Source organism: Rhea pennata, chromosome 2 (assembly GCF_028389875.1).
Source record: "Rhea pennata isolate bPtePen1 chromosome 2, bPtePen1.pri, whole genome shotgun sequence".
Taxonomy (NCBI): domain Eukaryota; kingdom Metazoa; phylum Chordata; class Aves; order Rheiformes; family Rheidae; genus Rhea; species Rhea pennata.
Window position 1 is genome coordinate 108,756,865 of NC_084664.1, and position 20,448 is coordinate 108,777,312.

At 41.2% G+C, this 20,448-nt stretch overlaps 1 protein-coding gene across 2 annotated transcripts in view; it reads right to left on the reverse strand.

The window, feature by feature from the left end:
• Nucleotides 1–20,448, reverse strand: part of GNAL (G protein subunit alpha L) — a 198,737-nt gene that overhangs the window by 5,531 nt on the left and 172,758 nt on the right. For both annotated transcript variants that reach the window (XM_062570112.1, XM_062570113.1), the window contains 6 exons: nt 11,636–11,690; nt 8,943–9,016; nt 7,948–8,006; nt 7,580–7,700; nt 6,571–6,701; nt 4,495–4,562 (listed from right to left, as the gene is read on the reverse strand). In XM_062570112.1, the coding sequence (XP_062426096.1) occupies nt 4,495–4,562; nt 6,571–6,701; nt 7,580–7,700; nt 7,948–8,006; nt 8,943–9,016; nt 11,636–11,690 (508 nt within the window). The remainder of the gene's footprint in view (nt 1–4,494; nt 4,563–6,570; nt 6,702–7,579; nt 7,701–7,947; nt 8,007–8,942; nt 9,017–11,635; nt 11,691–20,448) is intronic.

Below are 20,448 nucleotides of genomic sequence, written 5' to 3' on the forward strand. Positions count from 1 at the left end.
AAAGACACTTGCGTGACCAACTCATATTGGTCACATCCAATATGAATTCACAGACTTGAAACAAAGCAAATAGAAGTTATGTATAATATTACAGGGTCAGTATGTTAGCACAGTTTAAGAGCCACTTACGCTATTATCATTTGTACATCGCTATACGGATAATTTGCCCTGTTGACAGCCAGCGTTGCATTCTGCCAGGCTCCTGTGCCAAGAATTTTGCTTCTTCTTTTTTTTTTTTTTTTAGTGCCATCATGTTGCTTTAAACACTTATGTAAGCAACACTGTCTTTGAAAGACAGCATCCTCGTACTGAAGACACTAGTGGCAGAAAAACAGCAGCGAAATGCACCTTCAAATTGAAGGCCCTAGATGCTCCCTCTAGCTCGACTACTTATCAGAGGCAAATGAAGGCCTGAGCCCGCTACCGAGAACAGCTCACGGTGGCATCGCAAAGCAAGTGGCCAGCTTCCTGCAGTGTACTGAAACGCGTCCAAATCTGGTAAACACCCACCCAGGCTGAATTTAATTTTTGCAAGGCTGTTGCACAACTTCTGAGGTGCCTAAGCGCCAGAATGCTTTCAATCATGGTTCTCTCGTTATTATTTCCCAGGATCTTAAAATGCAATGTGAACAGCACAAGATTTGCTCTATACTGCTTTAGGACCCATTGATACAAATCCATTCTAAATCATCCACTTTCCAGAATGTATATGAAAATTTATGAAATTTGAAGGTCAGTTTTTGGAATAATCATTTTTTATAAAACTTTTCTGACTTTTATTATAAATTGTAATGGATGAACAACAAAGCACAATGTTTTCCCTCTCTGGCTATACTATTTATTTTTAATACAATTATTTATATTACCTATGGGATTGACCTTTTAAACATCTTGTAAAGCTAAAGATATGCAAAACTATGGACATTTAGAAGCAATGATTTACATAACTAGATAACAAAATATTGCAGATTTCTGCAAAAGGCAACTTAGGTAATGTCAGATAATCAACACTAATTAAATAGGTGTTTCCAAATGTATACTAACAATGATTCTCTTTTTACTAAGCTACACTGAAAATCTAGTTCAAGGATTACTCTAATGAAAAATATTAATTTAATAACCCTACTCAACTGATGAGTAAGTTGTTCTGATCATATCTGAAGCATCAAATACACTCAATATTAATTATAAAAAATGAACAAAAATATATTTTATGAATTACTGCAATGGTGGCAAAATTCTGAAACTACTAAAATGTAGATTACATGCATCTCCATGCAGGATACAGGCTTCCTAAACTCCCAGAGATGTCTAGGAGATCATTGTCTTTTAAAATCCGGGGGAAGTTAAACCCTTAGGAACCTAAGGGCTGAGAAGACCTTAAGCACCTGAGAAGATCATAAGCACAGAAATCAGCAATGACATTAATACAGAAACACTAAAAAGTCCAATACTGTTTCTATTTTTGATGCAATAGCTGCTTTACAAATTTTTTTCCTCCTACAGCCCTGTTCTAACTGAACATAGTAAAATGCCATTCAAAAGCAGCAAGGAGAGGCCAGTTACTAATTTTGTTTTTCTTTCTTTTTTTTTTTTTTTTTTTTTCATTTGGAGAAAAAAAATATTTCTGCCCCCCAAATTACAGCCTTGTCTGCCACTCAACTCCCTGTTGCACTTTTTAGTGTTTGAGTAAAGTAATTGCTCCTTCGCTGCCTGTTCGCTTGTGTTTATCACGCACAGCCACACTCTCATTCCCAGCCAAGTATACAGCAGTCAGCTGGCCGTGATGTTCTGCAGAGATTTGGTTACACGTAAAGCATGTCAAAGGATATATTTTCACACTGTTGATCTCTTCTGTCCCTTGGCAGCTCTGTAGCGCTCATGTTTTAGGGCATATTCAGTATTTCCACCCCACCCACACACTCAAAGCTCATTCTGGATAGTAGTATTTTATCTCTTAGCACCAACTCATAGGGGAAAAAAGTATCTTCTGGGACAACAAAAAAAAGAACATTTACTTTCCGAGAACACAAGAGGGAATATTTAACACTGGAGCCGCTGCACTCCAGGGGTCAGGATGACAAGGAGTTTTTGGAACGGAGCTGTATGCATTATTTAAGGAATCCCAGTCTCTGTATTTGCACAGCAGCTCCATCAACTCCCAAGTTTCAGATTTTTTTTTTTTTAAACCAGAATGAACCAGGGTGACATGCTTTCTGTTTTAATAGGAGTTATCTATATACTGGAGATGTATTAAAACAAAACATCAGCAGATGGGGAATCCTGTATACAAAACACCAAAATCAGGATAAGGCGAATTCTAAACAACGAGTGCACGGACACTGTGTTTATAAAGAGCCTGGGAGGAGGAAGGATGTGCCTGTGCCAAAGGAACAAGGCTAAGGAGGAAGGAGAATTTCCTATAAAATTGGTTTCCTGGAAGTGGGGCACCACCGCTGGCCTGGACGTGTTGTGTGAGCTGCCGAAGAAAGATCAACACTGCTGAAGGTGCAGAGACGGGTTGCCAGCCGTGGAGGGATGAGACCAGCAAAGGCTATTTCCCGCCAGGTCTCGCTCAGTGCTTTCATAATTTAAAAATTGATGGCCTAGATTTCATCGGTACTAAGTAACCAGACCTTCTGCTGAAGCCAGCAGATGGCCATGCCTAATGCTGAAATTAGGAACCAACGTATTTTGTCTTCCTAATACTTCATACTACTTTATAGCAATATTTGTTGGAAACGTGTTCAGATTTATTTGCTCTATATTTGGCTGGCTGACAGGAATACCAGTATCTACAGGCAGGTTTAGCCGACGGAGAGCTTTAAGAGACACATGCACCGAGACTCTCACAGGCGCCCGTGCCTTGTGCAACAGCAGCCGGCACGCTGCTGCGGTTGACTGGCTGCTGCGACAAAAATCGCAATAAAGACTGTAAAAATAAAAAAAAACCCACAGATTTCCCTGAATTCTCTCTGAAAACCAACAGAGCAGGACAAGGAAAAAGTCTCAAATGAAAAAAAAAGCATATATCGGAGCCAAGACGGCCACAGGCAGAGAAACAAGCACCGTTTCTTCCTTCCACCTTGCTGCGGGGGTCGGGCCCGCGCGCCCGCGAGGCACGGCACGCTCCCCGTCCCTCCTGCCCCTGCGTAGGTGGCCTCTGGGCGCAACGTGGGCACGTCACGGCGGGCAAGCGCCTCGTCCCTGAGGCGATTAACGAAGATATAAAAAGCTCTAGTTTCCTAGTAAAACTGGTTTCTCACGGCCCCTCTTTACACGAAGTGCTGGACGCAGCCAGGCTCATCTGCTTTGCAGCATTTCAGCACTACCGCACAAGAGATTTGGTCTGAGGTGGTCTTTCTTATAACTCTTTAACACAGTGCAATCTAACCAAAAATTGGTTTTCCTCGCAATTCAGAAAGCTGAGGCGTTGAACGAAAATCCCCAAATTGCGAACGTGATTAATGGCTTCTTTCTTTGTTGTTGCATAAACAGCTGTAAATCCTAACAATGCCTTTAAATGCATAATGACTTTAAAATTCTTAATCCTAATGATTAAATTTGTTCTTTTGAACACCCCCTTATGCTTCCTACAAGTAGGGCAGGATTTGAAGCACTAAGCTGCAGTTACGATCTCCATTGCTGCTTCGCACGGTCGGGGCGACTCGATATGTCTAGAAGCCACTAAGCTATGCTGGATTAAGCCCCCTGTTCCTGACAGCAGTGCTAGGCTGTGGCCGTGTGGCTGATAACGGTTTGTGCCTGCGATACGCAGGCAGCACTTCTTCACTTCCAGCCTCTGTGGTCGCCTTATTTAAAAAAACGAGTCTGAGCAAACAAGTAAGCTTTCCTACTGACTCCTCCGCAGCGCCACGGCAGTGCCGGGGCGAGACAAACCTCCGAACTGGTACAACACAGTCATCCAAAACCTTACGCAAGGATAAAACCTGCTTTTTTTGTTCATTCCTTCTTGCCAGCTGACCACTGCCAAAGCCCTTGGCGGACTGCAGGATAAGAAGTCTTTTTGCTTCATCATGGACTGCACTGACAAGAAGTTAAACATCCAAGGCAAAGGTCACCAGTAGCAGCAGCAGTAGTAGAGCGGCGCCTATCACAAGCAACAACAACCACAAAAAGTCTCATTAATGAGAAATGAAACTGGCCACACCACCGCTTCCCTGTGCGCAGGGGCAAAGCTGTCTGCACCCATCATGTACTAGGAGTCAAGCACTTAAAAGACATTTCTAGCTCTAGTACTTGCTTACTGTGTGATATTTTGCAGGTCAGGTGACTTTATATAAAAATGGGCATAAAAATGTTTAACCACTGGAAAAGGTTCTGCAAGACGGGCAGTTGAAAAGAAGCAGGGAATTGCCAGTCATCCTCTTCTCCTCCCAGATTCCTGCAAAATCCCATCGGTTTTCTCTAAATTAATTGCTATATGCCAGTATTTCCTATGATAAAATCATAAATAAGATCAAAATTACTCACTAAAAACTCATCCCGGATGAAGAACTTGGCTCTTGTGACTTTGGGGTCTTCTCCTGCATCTGGTGTTGCTGTTTAAATAAAAATAAATTACATCAAAAGCATGACAAAAACCACAATCATCTATCTTAGTAAATCATCTGAGTCAAAGATTTACTAAGTAGGGAGTTGCCCTTCAGTACAGGGAGCAGTCCTTTAAAATATTAAATATCCACAGCAGATTCATAATAGCCAATTCTAAAACAAAAGGGTACTGTAAAATCTGAAATAAACATCTAGGTATTTAACATCTCTTAGGGACTTGAAAAGAGCAGAAATTGTTGCAACAGTGTCATTGGTCGTATCAGAAAGAGGCTAGTTCACACGTGTAAGTGTGTTCAGATGGATACAGGCAAGTCAGCAGAACACTTAAATATATTTCACCTAAACATCCCAGGGATCTTAGATTAAATTGTCCATCAGCCTCCTATATCTAGACCCTATAACAACTATATTTATTGTAAATGCAAAAATCAAATAATAAAGTGAAGAGACAACTTCTTCTTTTCCTTTCAGTGGGATTTCTACTTATCTAAAACATCAGACCAGACACTTATAAACATAACACAATAATGGACAGAATTTATCAGAACAGGGAAACAGAAAATCTGGTCTCATCTACAGCAGTAAGAGTAAACACAGAGTAGCAACACAACTGACAGCATCTTAGAGTTCAGCTCCTGCTGTCCTCAGATAAAGTCAGCTGAAATTAAAAAACAAACGAGCAATTACAGATTAAAAGCAGAGAGCTGCTTCAGGTGCAGACAATCTGGATAACTGTTGTGAAATCCCATTGAGAAACACAACAAGCAACTTCAGTCTGACAACTTGCTTACTATGAAAAGTGAAGTGAATTTGCCCAAATTTCCTGTATATATGGGGTGCATGTTTGGGAGAGAGAGTGACAGTGGGGGAAGATTGATCCTGAAAGCCCTTAGTGTTAACGAATTTATGCCGGGCTAACTCAGACTTTAAGAGAGGAAAATGTATCTATCCTCTCCGCTAGAAATTTAGTAACACACTCTTGAAATCCCAGAACTGAATGAAAGATGAAATAGCTTATTACAGTTTCATTCTATAACCTACACTGTTACTGGTGGTAAGAGAGGAACAAAAGCCTTTTCTGACAGATCTCTAAACACTCTATGCCACAGACAATGTCATTTGGCAAAAGCAGAGCCCAATGGTCAGAAAGCGCATGTTTTATTTCTTTTGCTAGACACAGAACTGAGATATTGGGTAAGCAATGATCTCTCTGCACCTAACTGCCTGGTATAAAATAGCTACAATACCTGAGATTACTTATGCAATATGCTATTGCAGTGCAAGAATCATCGTACCTTTTGAAATAATATGAAACCAAACACATACTAGTGTCTCTTTTATTCTTCCTCTTGTATTTATTAATGTGTTTTTCCTCCACTAAACTTCTCTTGCTGCGCTCCTGTGCAACGTTGCTTCCCATTGGTATTTGCAAATGCTGAAATTTATAGCTCTGCTGTTAAATGTCTGAGAATACAGCATGGTTGAAAGCAAGCCCTTTGCTTTGCCCCTCAAAACCGGCCTGGGTCCGAATCCCTAGCGAAATTCAGCAACGCAGGAAGCCCAGGCAGAAGGGTCTGGTGAGGGAGGGCGGCCAGGTGGCTTCCCGTACCCTCCTTCTCCTCCGGCCACAGGTGCCCAGGAGCAGAGCCAGCAGGCACCCTGGGTTCCCACGGGTGCTGCGCAGCGGGGTCGGGTGCCCCGGGGCCGTCACAGCCCCCTCTCGCCCTTCCCGCGCTGGGGCTGGCCAGGAGCGAGCAAGGGCAGGGTTGGTCCCTGGGAATAAGCCACCAGGAAGGGATGTCCTCCAGCCCCCCTTGGCGTGCGCAAGAGCAGGTTGCTTTATCTTTGCACACCGATGCAACAGTTATTTCACGGTAAGGAACTGCGCATGTTTGTGAATGTGCATGAGAGACAGAAAGGAAAAACCAAACAAAAAGAAAACAACCAAAAGGACTACATCAGCTAGTTATATCCGGCAGTTGTGAAAAATCTTACCATCCTCAGGTACAGTATAATGCGCATATTCAGGAAAGTAATCTTCAATTTTTGATTTCCCTGCCAAGACTTTTTCAGCTAGCATGTCCTGTTTATTCAAGAACAAAATGATAGAAATGGTCCGTAACCACCTGTCAAAAATAAGCCAAATGCTAGTGTTATTCATCAAAGAAAACATATCACTTCAACAGAAAATTTAGGGGTTATCTCTTCATGGGCATGGAGTAAAATAATCTGGATCATACTTCAACAGAAAAACTCATCACCTAAATCAGTGTTTCTGTTATCCTGCACCAAAGCAGGTGGATATATTTATAGAATCTATAAATATATTTATAAAAGCTGGATTAGGCACTGCTGAAGAGAACTTTCTTCAGGTACTGTTTGATAAATTATCCTTTTGATATCAGATTGAAAAAATGGTGACATTTCCTAAAAGCAGGGTGTAGTCCAAAAATTAGCATTACTATTCGCTGTGCTTGGTACTGCTGAAACAAGAGAAAAAGACTAGAAAGTTGCCTTTTCTCAAAGTGCTCTGCCGTAACTACTAGTTCACCCACATAAATATCCTGTCTTTTAGGATGGCCTGTATGATTCCTGAGGAATAGAAAGGAAATAATCTCCCTTCTTCCTCAAATAAGGTACCTAGCCATTGTCATGACAACATCCCTTTGGAATCTGTGCTTCTAATTTTTCCACACTCTAACTTCAGTCACCTTTCAGCCCAGGGAATCGTGACAGGCATGTTCTGGGAACTTCTCATTATTTTATTTCACCTCTCAGTTTTACTTTTTCTCTGTTAGGAGGGTATTTGTTATTTAGTTACTGTATCTGTAATTTACATGCGTACATTACGGCGCCGCCACCGCTGCTGCCACCGCCTTTGAGGAAGGGGATGAAACGAAATTTGGAGCATGTCCTCACCTTGGCCGAACAACAAAATGATGATGGGTTTTGAGTGGGGGGGGGGGGGGGGCGGGGGAGAAGAACGTGAAAAGATATGTTTTACCTGTTATTCCAGATACTTTTGAAAAGGTCCAGGGATTCCCGTAGTCTGTTTGTGTTGTTGTCTTCCCTTATTACCATGTTGTAGCTGCTACAAGCCACAACAAAGATTATAGCTGTGACGTCTGGACAGAGCAACAGAAAAAGGAGAGAGAAGACAACATTTCCATTAACCCAGAACACACTCCACAGGGTAACGCTCACATTACTCCCCAAACTGCCATAAATACCAGAAGAAAATATTTATATAATATAGGAATTCTGTATCAGTGACACATCATGTTCTCAGCATAAATAAAACAGTATGAATACTAAGCCTCTCACACTGTACAGAATAAGTCCAAAATAAAAATACGGAATACTTTTACTCACCATTAAAGCATTGGATCCATTTTCTCCTCTCATCTCTCTGGCCACCTACATCAAACATGCTGTTAAAAAGCCATAGGATGTTATATCACTTATGTGCATTAGGAAAGTCACACAAAGCATGCAGCATCAGGGTTCAGTTTAAAAAATCTGACAGCTCCAAGGACAGCAGCAGCAAAATACTGCCTGAAGGGAAAGAGGAATTTCTGACGCTGCGTTGCCTGTGAGCAAGCTGTGAAAATCTGCCTGCCCGGCTCTGCCCCGGGAACGCTACTAAATTCCCCAAACGAGAAACACTCCTTTCCGGGGAAAGAGCTGGCTTTTCCAGCCTGTAGAAATGCATATGGTCACATACGGTTAGGTCTACTGTGTTACAAATACGTACAAGTTTTAGAATATTTGAAGTGGTGGTGGAGAGAGTGTAAATCTATACAACTATCTAAGGTGAGGTGCTCAGGAGCAGTTTTTCCCCAGTTAGAGTTGCTACCTTTTTTGGTCTTAGGAACTATAAGCAAAGTTAGCCAGACTGGGTGCATTTTAACAGAGACACAGTACAAAATTTCAAAACACAGAGCCTGCAGCCCTCCAGGAGAAGGAAAACGTAGGACTTCTTAATGTTAAACTCTCTTTGTCCCCTTGTACAAATTCTGACTCGGCAGCGTTTCCACTGAGTTCTGCAAGATCTCATCCCCAAAACTATTTCATGAGTTTACAGTGCTGTACCAGTGAACCAGCTGGTAAAAACAGCCACAGACAACCCCACAATAGGGCAGCACTAATGGACGTAATGAATATCAGCTTTTATTACAGAGTACAAGGCAATTATTCTAAGATCTAAGTAGAACGGACTGAAAAAAAAATTACAAACCCTAATCCCCTGCCAAGAGCCCTCAAACCTACCCCAAAACTGGCCATACTCACAATACACAAGCACAGACATAGGAACTAAGTAGTTAGGAATTAGTATGAGGATCATAAATTATTATTAACAGACTTACTGGAAATTTACTTTATCTACTTGAAATCTTGTTTCAAAAATCCCTGATGTCAAAACTCTGCATCTTAATAGGTCCTGGAAATGAGAACACAGAAGCTGATTAGAGAGATCTTTTTCTACCCTAATTTTGTTTTTTAAAAGCATGGACTATTATTTTACATGGGAAGTCTTAAATGTTCAATTTAATTAAAGTTAAACTAGACTTTTTGGTAAACCTGTATTTGTCCATACTGACAAAGTAGATCATTACAGACATCCACTCCGAACTTGGAATATCTTGTGCATATTCTGAAAGGAGGTGAATGTCCTACACATTTTCCATAACACATACTGAAACCTCTTACTGATGGTCATATAATATGTGATGTGGATAACGAATGCAGAAATTACATAAAACTGAGAAAAAAGATATGTTATTCTTGATGTAAAGTCAAGTATTTAAATGTTAGAAAACTCCAGATTTACAGTTGCCCAGGCAACCTTAGTTCTGCCCTCTTTTATACCAAATGAGACAGGAATCCTATCGAAATAATAGCTTGTGACTAAGTAATTAAAGCTCTATTACAGTGCACAAGAGAACACAATTTAGGTTGCATGCAAATCTAGCGTTTCTTTCCTATTTTTCAGGCTAGCAATACTTTACAATCTCAATAACATCCTTTTAATAACAACAACAACAAAAAAATTACAATTTCCTAGATTTTCAAAGGAAGAACATAAAAGCAATTTATTCTGTATACCTTAATGCAACTAGCTCACCGTGTGCCATCATCACTGCTGGCAGGATTTTGAACCTGCACTGCTGCCATGGCACTGGGTACAAAACCTACAGCTCGAGGGAGCCGCCAGCTTACGGACAGGGGGATGGCAGCGAGCGGTCCCCTCTCTGCGGAACAGCCGGCACGGCCCGTCTAGCTTAGGTCTCCTTGTGACCAAGGAGCTGCGACAACGGGAAGGGAAGGAGGAAGAGGATGGGGAAGAGTCCAAGGAGACGAGCTCAGTTCGCCTCTTCCCCCTACCCCAATGTCATCTTCCACTTGAATGGGAGGGAGAAGAGGAAGGTAGTGATTTTTAGCAGTCTAATTCATCAAGGAAAACCTATGTAATACAATGGGACAAAAACCTAAAAGCAAGTCAGAAAATCTCCTTTAGCCCAATAGTTTTCTATCTGCCTAATATCAAGGGCCTCTTGCCTTCTCAAAGGAAATGTCAGGAGAAATTTCTGGACAGATAAATAATATGGATCCACTGCCAAATCTACCTACTACAAACTACTGCTCAAGGTAGAGAAAGGTTTCACAGGATCAAACAGGCCAACACTAGTATAAATAATGGAAACAAAAACACAGTTTTGCTTCATTGACTTCTTTCTCCAGCAGAGTGAAGAAATTTGATGCTAACATGAGTTCATGAGTTTTAAGATGGATTAAACCTCAGTGCAACTACTTTAATTTGAAAATGTCTTGAGGGCTTTAATAATTTATTCTCTATTGGGGCAACTATGTGAATTTCACCTTATAATAAAACACACATTACTTTTTATTGCCTTCTATTTTGGGATACGCTATCGAGTAATTGGACAGGCTCGTGGTCAGGGGCTTGAACAAGGAGTCTGGAAACCCCCTGTGTGATCTCTAGCAAGTCACTTTATTTCTCTGAATCTCAGTCCCTGTTCATAAAATGAGATGCGGTAATGGTATTTTTCAAAAGCTTCCATCCACTATATACTTTGAAAATTCAGACTAAAATATCCAGTGCTGGTACTCTCTTTTACTTTGTGTTTTTGCATCTATCACAATGTGACCCAGAATCTTTAGGCAGAGTTCGTGGTGGGATACCAGCACTGGAAAACCATAACCTCCGACTCAGTCCGTCCAAGCGAGAACCTGCCCAAAGCGACAGGGACGCCAGCCAAAGCTAAGCTTCGTGTAGCCCTTTCTTTCTCCATGACTATCCCACTTCAGCCTTAACTTCCCCGAATGCCTTTTTGTCCTCAGAGCACTCAACAGATTATCATGACACCTGGAAAAAAACCCATGTTACTAACAGTCAAAATTTTGTAAATCAGTGGCCAAAAGCCTTTGCAAACATTGTGAATGTGTGTGCTGCAGCTGTGTCCCTACGTGTAAAAGGAAACTAAAGCGTGCTCTCTTGCAAACAAGGCTTAAACAGAAGCTCTCCTCCCCATGGGAGTCGGGAAAAGGCTGAAAAATAAAAGGTGTCTGCATGCCCATGGACAAGCCCATGAGGCATGGTGCTGCCGCGCAGGCTCCCTCCCGAATCCCTGCATGGGAACTCGCTGCGGGGCTGCGGCACGGCCGCGGGGATGGACACAGGGGAGCCTCTGCCCTGGTCTCCATCACCCCACAGTTCAGACGAGACATTGCTTCCATGCAGTGAAGGCCGGTGTTGGAAACTGTACGCTTTTATGGTTCGTGTTTGCTTCGTTTGCGGGACCCAGAACGGAAAGCGAGGTATTACTGGAACTGCCGGCCTGGATGTACTGACAGTAAAAGACGAACTTGCACCGCTGAAAAGCCGCTTCTTTAATATCTGTCACTCCAGCTGACTGACTGCGTTTTGAAATTATGTGGCACGGCGTACTTCAGCTGTTGTTGGGACTAAAATAAATTACATAAAGAATCCATACAAATGGTATCCTGGTTCAGACCCTATCCCACTAGCTGCACCAACCTGATCTGTAGGTGTGTAGTCATCCATGCTGACGCTGTCAATTCGTTCTAAAAAGCTGGAAGAAAAATAAACAAGTACTTTGATATGTAAAATCCCATCTAGTACAATAATTTTCACTACTTTTTTTTGGTTTAGGTTCCAGCTGCAAAGTAAAACAGAAGTCAAATGGTAAATGCATCAGCCCAATAATTTACATACATTGATTGGGTTTGTATTTTCCAAGCAAACAAATTTTATTCAAACTCGGTTTCGATATAGTGCTTTTACACTTGCAGTACTCACACGCAGTCCAAATGCAATGAAATGCTAGAATTTTGTGAGATAAAAAATAAATTTTGTGAGATTAAAAAATACTGAGGCTACCCACGTGTCATAACATTTTAAATTTGTTTAGATAAAAGTAGTATTTTTGAGTTTAAAAAAGGAAATGGGGGAAAGAGATTCCTTCATTTAGCATAATGGTAATCTAGCATAAGATTAATGTTAATTACGGCCTCAATAATGTTAGCTTAATATATACAAACATAATGTAAGGCTTATTAAGATGCACAAATATGTCCTGAAATGCTGCCCTCTAACATTGCGACTAAAGCATAAGAACTGGAAAACAAAACAGGCATGAAATGGTGGTTAAGCAATCTGACTCTTCACATTGTCAAGATTGAGTGAAATGCATAAGGTAAACAGAGACTTAAAACTGCAAAAAAGAGCCAGGGAACTAGAAAAAAAGGGGGACCACATACACTGATTATTTTAGAAACCTTTTTGAGCTTAACTAGAACATGCTAGAACAGCAGCAATAAGGATATAAAAATGTAATTTTATACGTATAGTTAAAACAGGCAGGATTTCCTCCCTCACTTTCACTCATTCCCTAGATTTTGTCTGGGCCCAGATGGCTCATTTTCTCGGCCTGCCTGCATGACTTAGAAGCTTTCTTGGATTTTGCGTTGCTGTTTGGTATTTGGCAGTGAATACCCCACTGGCTGACTCATCCTCTTACAGTAATACCAAGATTTCTTTATCAACGGGCAAATTCTCCCATTTTTCCTAATATTTAAGGTTGTACATGTGGAGCCTACTCAATTGCAGTGGGAAAGAAGAGAAAATGGTGAACTCTTGACTTGCAACGTGACTCTCTGTTAACACAGGGGTCACACACACTGACGAATTGAAAAAATACCCCCCTAAAAGCCTGTTTGTAATTCTCATCCTACTTTCCCACGGATATGAACTGAAATGCAAGGAAAATACACTGTGTATATATTTATTTGCATTTTCCCTGTTTGAACCTCCATTGTTATAACTGGGAAAAAGAATTCCAGCATCTGCAGTTAAAACATCCACTTTTTCTTTTATCAAGGTGTGATGTCTAAACATGACACTTCAAATATCACTGTTACTGCAACACATGCGGCATCTAGTTACAAAATTATCCCGAATGATCCCTGAAGAAAATTAATCTGTAGCAAAACCTGCTCCTCCCCCAAAAGCCACCTTAAGCTTATATAAAGATATAAAAGCGCATCTTTACATTTAACCACACTGGAAAGTAGCGGTGTTCAAACAGAACCTTCCGTGCAGTCGATCTGCACCGCACCGAGCAAAGTTTTACCTCTGCGATCCCTGCTTTTAACACAGATACTGCAACGGAGAGATGCGTTTTTAACTGGCGTATCTATCGTTGAGAGAGCTCTCGCCTTACGCTTGTGGCATATACTAAGACGGAAGAAGAGATGGAAAAACAAAACCAAAAACGCCTCCAAGCAGAATCTCTTCCTAAACAAGGAGTAATTTTCCGTAACGCGGCTGCTCAGGCAGAACTATTGCACTTCCGCGCCCGTTCCAAAGCCTTCTCTCCGTTCTCCTAGCGGTTTGCTTTCACGGGCTCGATGACCGGCAGGAGCAGACTGAACCGGCCCGGGGAAAGCGGGCAGGAGCTTCAGAGAGCGCCAGCCCACAGCGCTGGGCCGCAACAGCGGGTAAGTGCAAAAACGGCAGAAAAACGCTTCTAGAGCGAGCGCACCGGCACGGCAGAGGGTCCTGGCCAGCGCTACGGACGCGCGCGAGTGTCCGTGCGCAAGCGCGGCTCCATCGCAAACCGCGTGAGGCCGCGTGAACCAGCGCTGCTCTCGCCGAAGCGCTGCCGCTGGCGATGGTGTAAACCGGAGACGGTGCCTCTTGAGTCGCCAGAACCAAGGTCACGCTGGCAGAGCTGATAGGAAACGATTTAACGTTACGGTATGTAGTGCTAATACCCATCTTTCTTGCCTATTCAAGCGCTTCAGTAGGCTACTGATTGTTATCATTTGCGTTCTACTAACGGGTAAATCAGGGCAAGGAACTGAAAAGTGACTGATGGAGAGTTACACAACCAACAACGCACGGCAGCAAGTCTCCTAATCAGCCCTCTGATGTCCTGAGTACCGGCCCAAGTTGTCTTCCACCCAGAAACTGTCACCCTTGGGTAAGTCAAAGATAAGTCAAAGAACACATTTCAAATGTAATTACCTGGAACACCAGAGTTACAAGACAGAGCTCTGTTATATAATACACACCTTAAAGTATCGGTTAAAATAGCTGTCATTTTTTATGCTTTTAAGGTTGCAGGCCACAGGTGATGTATACTAAAATAAATGCAATGACTTACAAGGTTTTAACTGTCAGCCCACTGTATCAAGTAGCAATGTCATCATCAGCATGAACAGATCAACACATAACTACTATTAGAGTTCGGCTAAATTTCTTAGCTTTATGGAAAATTAATCTTTCAGTGCGTGATGGACAGGTTTCCCAAGACTTCTTTAGCAACTGCATTAAACTTGTACTGAATTTTTTAGGTACTGAAAAATCTAGGCCTGGGTGTATAAAAAGCTACACGCCGACTTTTTAGATAGAAAATCAATTTTCGAATATCCTTCATACAATCTTACTTACAGTACCAAAACCCAGCTCTGACAGGCAAATGTACATAGCAGCTACAAGTAATGGATTCCAGATGAGATAAAGTGTTAGTACTGCCACATCACTAAACATGTTAACCTCATTCTTATTACAGCATTAAAATGTGAAAAGTGAATTTCCTTTTCTAATTGCTTTCTAAGGAACATCAATTTCTAATAACCCTAAATATCTCTATTAATTATGTTCTGGTGTCATATACATTTATATAACTATATATACTATATACGTGTCATATATATACATATAAATAAAGTGTGCATGTGTGCGTGCGTGTGTATATATAAACGGAAAAATTTAAATTTACATGACAAAAATTAAATTTAAAGTGCTTAAAATATGAAGATTCCTCCCCACTGTGGCAATTACATGTCCATTTAAACAGTCAGTAGGAGGAAAACACAACAGAAGAAAAATGAATAAAAATGAGCACCAGCATTAGTTACTCTCTCTTTTTAGCTCATGTTTTTTTAACTCAGTGGTAAAATTATTTTCGCAGATTTATGTCTTCTTACAATACTTACAAGTCTTCTGTACAAACCTGTGTTGAGGATCTGTGTTAATTCTGCAGTAACTGTTTTGTATGTATGTGCAATGAACTTAAAACTCACACATTCAGCTCAACTGAGAATAGAACTGTAACATACTATATTATGTTTATATTTCTACTTTCACAGCTGCAGTTTTATTTATGAAGGATTCAGTCGCATAATTAGTATGACATTCAGATTCTTTTAGATGCTTTCTATTTTACAGCAGGGTGTTCCACATTTCCTGACACTGAACAAAACACACATGTTTGTAAATGTATTAGTTTGGTTTGCTAACACATTAAAGCAAAGGAAAATGCACTGATAAAGTAAAAAAAAAACAGTCACGAGCTGCTGACATTATTATATCTATTATTAAGCTGATCTGTAGTTTTATAAATATCTTTAGTGAGTTTCCTAGGAAACTCAGCTGACACTTAGTTTGACAAGCAATCTCTAAATTTTGTATTATGCAAGCTGCGAACACAAAAGTACAGGTTTTAGACTTGCCTGCCAGTGCATGTGGGAACTATCAATAAGCATTACTCTCTTGAAAAACCATGGCAATTCGAGCAGCGTTAGCAGCTATACAAGAATTTCTGGAAAAAAAGGGTTCATAAATGCACAAACAAAAAGGAGGTAATCGTACATGAAAATTCCCCTTTCTTACCAGGTAAATCACTAAGCAGTTCTGTACAGATATTTTGACCCCACAAAAAAATCACAATTAAAAGAAAACAAAGTTAGAAGAATAATACTATAGACACAAAACCCATACTATATTTATAGATGTATTTTGACATTCAAAGAATTGGAGAGATGAAGTGCTAAACTGCAGATCAATAAAATGAACTACACATTTTAATAAATCTTTGTCTGCTTCAACCATTTTTGCTTGCCTGGACCTCTTGTTGAGTCTCACCCTAACATTTCAAAGGCCCTTGTATCCAGAAGTTTCTGTGAAAAACGAGAAATCAAAACCACAGGAAAATGCCGGTTTCTTGACAAGAAAAAGGTAACATGTCAAAGCTTTAACACTATAGCTTCAAGTTCTCAGAGGAAAGAATCTACAATTTATCCTCGAGTAAGTTGTTGGAGTTAACAAACCTGCATTTTTCTGATGAGCCACTAATGGCTTTGCAAATTTCTCGACAGGCTCAAAAAACCAGCAGGACCACTACAGTCTACTAAGCAAAACCACTGGGGACAGGGGCTTCCAATTCCACCACCTTCAGGTTGTGATAAATCACTCTTGAGGTAGATATATCATAACAAGAATACTTATGTTAGTTATCCATGGAGCTGAAACTGAAAAGAAACCTGTCCTTTTTAAATTCTGCAGTTAGTTATCAGAGACAATCTTGGAATTCGATTTTTTTTTCTATAAAGTCTTTTTTTTTTCACTAAGTGAGGGATAACAATCTGGTTACTTCCTTCTGCTGTATTTACAGTAAAAAAACATGGATTTCCAGCCTGGAGAATTCCTTAGGCTCTGCTCTTGGGCCTCAGGGAACCCCACGGTATTCTGATAACGTTTCCCAGTAACTGGGAAGGACTTAAGGAAAACGACTTCCAGTAGTATTCTAACCACTGACTAATTTTCGTAAGTCATTTACTGAAAATATTAATAGAAACCCCTCAAAAGAAGTTGGCAACATTTAATGGCTGGGGATTTTCCTGTCAAATTTAAATAGTCACTCTATTTTAAATACAGCTTCCATGTGGTAGTGGAATATTTTCACTCTATCCCTCCATACTGCTTTGCAGCAGTTTCCCAGGAGGAATAAGTACAGCAGCGAATACGCTATCAGGCAGAGAGAAGAGAGACTGAAACCTGGTTTGAATCCACTCTGGATCATGTATGTTGTTCTCTAGTTTTGATGGATGGACCAATTGCTGCTTAAATTATTACTGAAGAAAACATCCAGTGCAAACTTTCACGATATCACTGAAATCAATATTTATTTAGAGCGTGTAAGAAATCTAAGCGTTGATGCGGATCAACATGTATTTTTGGCATCTTCTGAGAGCGCTGGTTTCCCAGTACTTCCCTTTCGTTCCCCAGCAGTTGTAAAGGATCTATGTCAACACCAACAGTAACTTGCTATAACTGTCTCTTCAGCCTCTCGTGTGGGCGTAACGCTTTTGGAAAAGCAGATTAAAGAAACGGTCTTCAGAAAAAAAGGCAAAATGTTTTGCAAAGCCTTAAAAATGCCCGTGATGGATCTGAAGAGCAGGCAAAGAGAGAGGCTGCAGAGGGCAGCATTCGCTAAACCACGCGCCCTGCATTTCGTGCCTCGGCAGAGCCCTGCGGCTGCGGTTTTCTATCTCAAACCTCTTCACTGGAACGATATTCATAGGCTGAAGTTCAGTTCACCTTGTCGGCGAAATTTCACTAAGGTATAGGTAAAAGCCTGAATTTAATAAACATCTCCAGAGCTCATGTTGACAACCCTTCCACTCGGGAAAAATAAGTGTTCACAGAGCTCTGCCAGCCTCCCGGTGAAGTTGATGCATTCTCACACAGGGTTAACAAAGTGCTGCCGGTAGCTTACGGAAAAAACGGGCAATTCACCCAGAGCGGCAGGTCTTCGCCGTGGGCTGCCAAGCACGGAAACTGTCACTGTTACGCAGGAAACTGAAAGGTTAAAAGCGAGGCTCGGCATGGGAGCAAAGTGCAATCCCGCCCCAAAGGAAACCCGTGGGGCTGGCAGGGGCCGCCCGGCGGGTCCCAGTCTGGTGCACCCGCTGGGGAGCCCGTGGCAGTCCTTCCCGAAGCTGCTGGGTTTTGCCCTGGAGTGAGGGGAGGCCACCGGCTGAGATGGGGCGGTCCACACGCAAAAGGGGGCTTGCTGCAGAGGGAGAAAGGGCACCTTAAAAATACGTTAAGGGCCTCCTTCTCCGGTCCCTGCTGGTGATTGCTCCTAGGTAGGGAGGTGGTGGCACCTTGTTGTCCTGCTCTACGTCCTGGCAATCAGTGGTCTAAGAAGCTAGATCCGTAAGCATATAATCCATGCCACTTTATTATTGTAGCTAAGGCCACCACCAACCACGGCCGGGACCAAAGCAGAACAGCATGGTCACAAATTGCTTTATCATCAGTACTGGCGAAGGAGGCAAACTCTAGCTTAGACCCAATTTACAGAAGGTGACTCTTGCTGAGACATTAAGCACAGTGACAGACTAGGGCTACCGCAGCTGAGGGCTGGTCACTGTTCACCAGGGCTAACCTTTTCCCGTACCGAGTCAGGCAGCTGGCAGCGATCAGAAGGAAGCTTGATAGGGAAAAAAAAAAAAAAAAAAAAAAAAAAGTTGACTAAAATCTGTAAGAGTGTTTCTGGTGGTTGTGCTTGGTTAAGAGCATTTCCTAGCAGCCATCCATTTGAACCTCACTTTCTTAGCTGCTAAACTCTGTCTTCTCGATACATACTGCAGAGTATCTCTGCAGAAAGCCTTCACAGGCTTTGCCAGAAGTCCAGCTATTAACCTAAACATATACATGAAAAGTTCAACTACATTAAATGTTTCAGATATATGTTTAGTACCATTCTAATGGTTAGCAGTAGCAATCTGATTTTTTTAATTGAGAAAACATAAACCAAAAATGAATAAACAGTATGATTTCTGTAAGTACATGCCCCCACTGGTTCCCTAAATTTGTTAAGGAGCAGTGTGAATTTTGGGAAATGCATTTTTTCCTTCTATATTTAGCAAACTAACCACTTTTTGGCTTAGCAGATGTTTTTGCTTTCTGAGCGAGAGGCCTATGGGGATCATCATTAACCCTCTTCTTAACATAAACATTGACTAAGATTTAAATCTGGAAAACTGTCATTCACACAGCAAGGTTAACAGGCTTCAGCAGAAATAAGACTCATCATCTGCAACTTCTGTTATCTGTGATCTCAGAGAACAGGGAAGGAGAAGGGCAAAGAAAGAAGGAAGAAGAAAGGTTATTTATTTATTTTTTTAAAAACGGATAATATTTTTCTATTGCATGTGATCAGACATATTATTCCCATGGGTGAAAGTGGCTGAGCTGTTGCAAAACTTGGCTAAAAATGAAGCACTGCTAAAATGCAAGGCCTAGACTGGCACCCACAGGCCCTTATTCTGACTTCATTTACACTAACCTGAACCCATTGAATTCAGTGAAGTTTCCTCTGATTTGCATGACAGTCTTAGAGATGATAATCATTAAATGTATACAGATACACCAGGGTGTGTTTATATACACACAGATTTGAATGCTGCAGTCTGGAGGCGCCGCATGGCACATTCTGTAATTACAACTGCAATTTTGAACAGAGGGCCAAAAGATAATAACCTAAAACCAGAAAGATCATATTGGATTATCTGGAGAGATCTGGATCCTAATTTTTTTTGTAAACTGATAAGTGACATACTAAGACCACTCTATCCATTGTCTGAATAAAATAATTGTTTAATATCTTTCAGCAACTGCACAGAACAGCTTGGGAAGGGAAGTAAAGTACGCCTGAAAAGACAGAGGAGCTAAATGGGGAGAACCCAACTGTCCTGTTAGAATTTGGAAATGGAGTCTGCAGTCACAACAATTTATCAAAACCTTGTTCTCACCTTTGTAACCAAAGTGTACAGAAGATTTCACCTCTAACTCTTTGATTAAATTCTTCAAAAGAACCTTGACTTTTACGTTCAAGAAATCCAAACTGCATGCAAAAGCCTTGCTAATATTTGGTGCTGTCAAATGCATCAGATATTTACTAGCACCAGTTATATATCACAAGGTTGCTAGGGGATCTGAAAAATTAACAAAGTTTTTTTTCACAGGGAATTGCAAATTCAGCTTTCCATTTGCAAGCTTCTCTTGATGTGATATGGAAAAATGATTCCAAAGCAACTTGCACATTCTGGCTGAAGCTTTTGTTTTTAAAAATTATTGCACTGTGGATATTCTGTTAGCATACATGAAATCCGCTGACTGCTATGAGCGCTGAAGAATGCCATGTCCAGGTTAGGAATAGCACTGGTTGTGGAAATTACTGATCAGTTACTCCAGTGGAAGCATTTTGGAATAACAACCCTGCCAAGGAGATTGCCAGAGAGGAGAAACCAGTTTGACTGGAGTTTTCTATTGGAAGCTGATAAAAGAGAAAGCAGAAAATCCCCAAACAGAAGAAGCAAAGGTAACACAACCCAGGCTTAAAAGGAAGTCACAAGAAGTTTGTGTTTACCTGTGGCACCAGTCCAAACTCAGTGCAAGTGTACTTACTACTGAAAGATTTTATGTCTCAAAGTCAAACCAGATGATTCGAAAAGAGGGTGCTAGTAGCTCCTAGA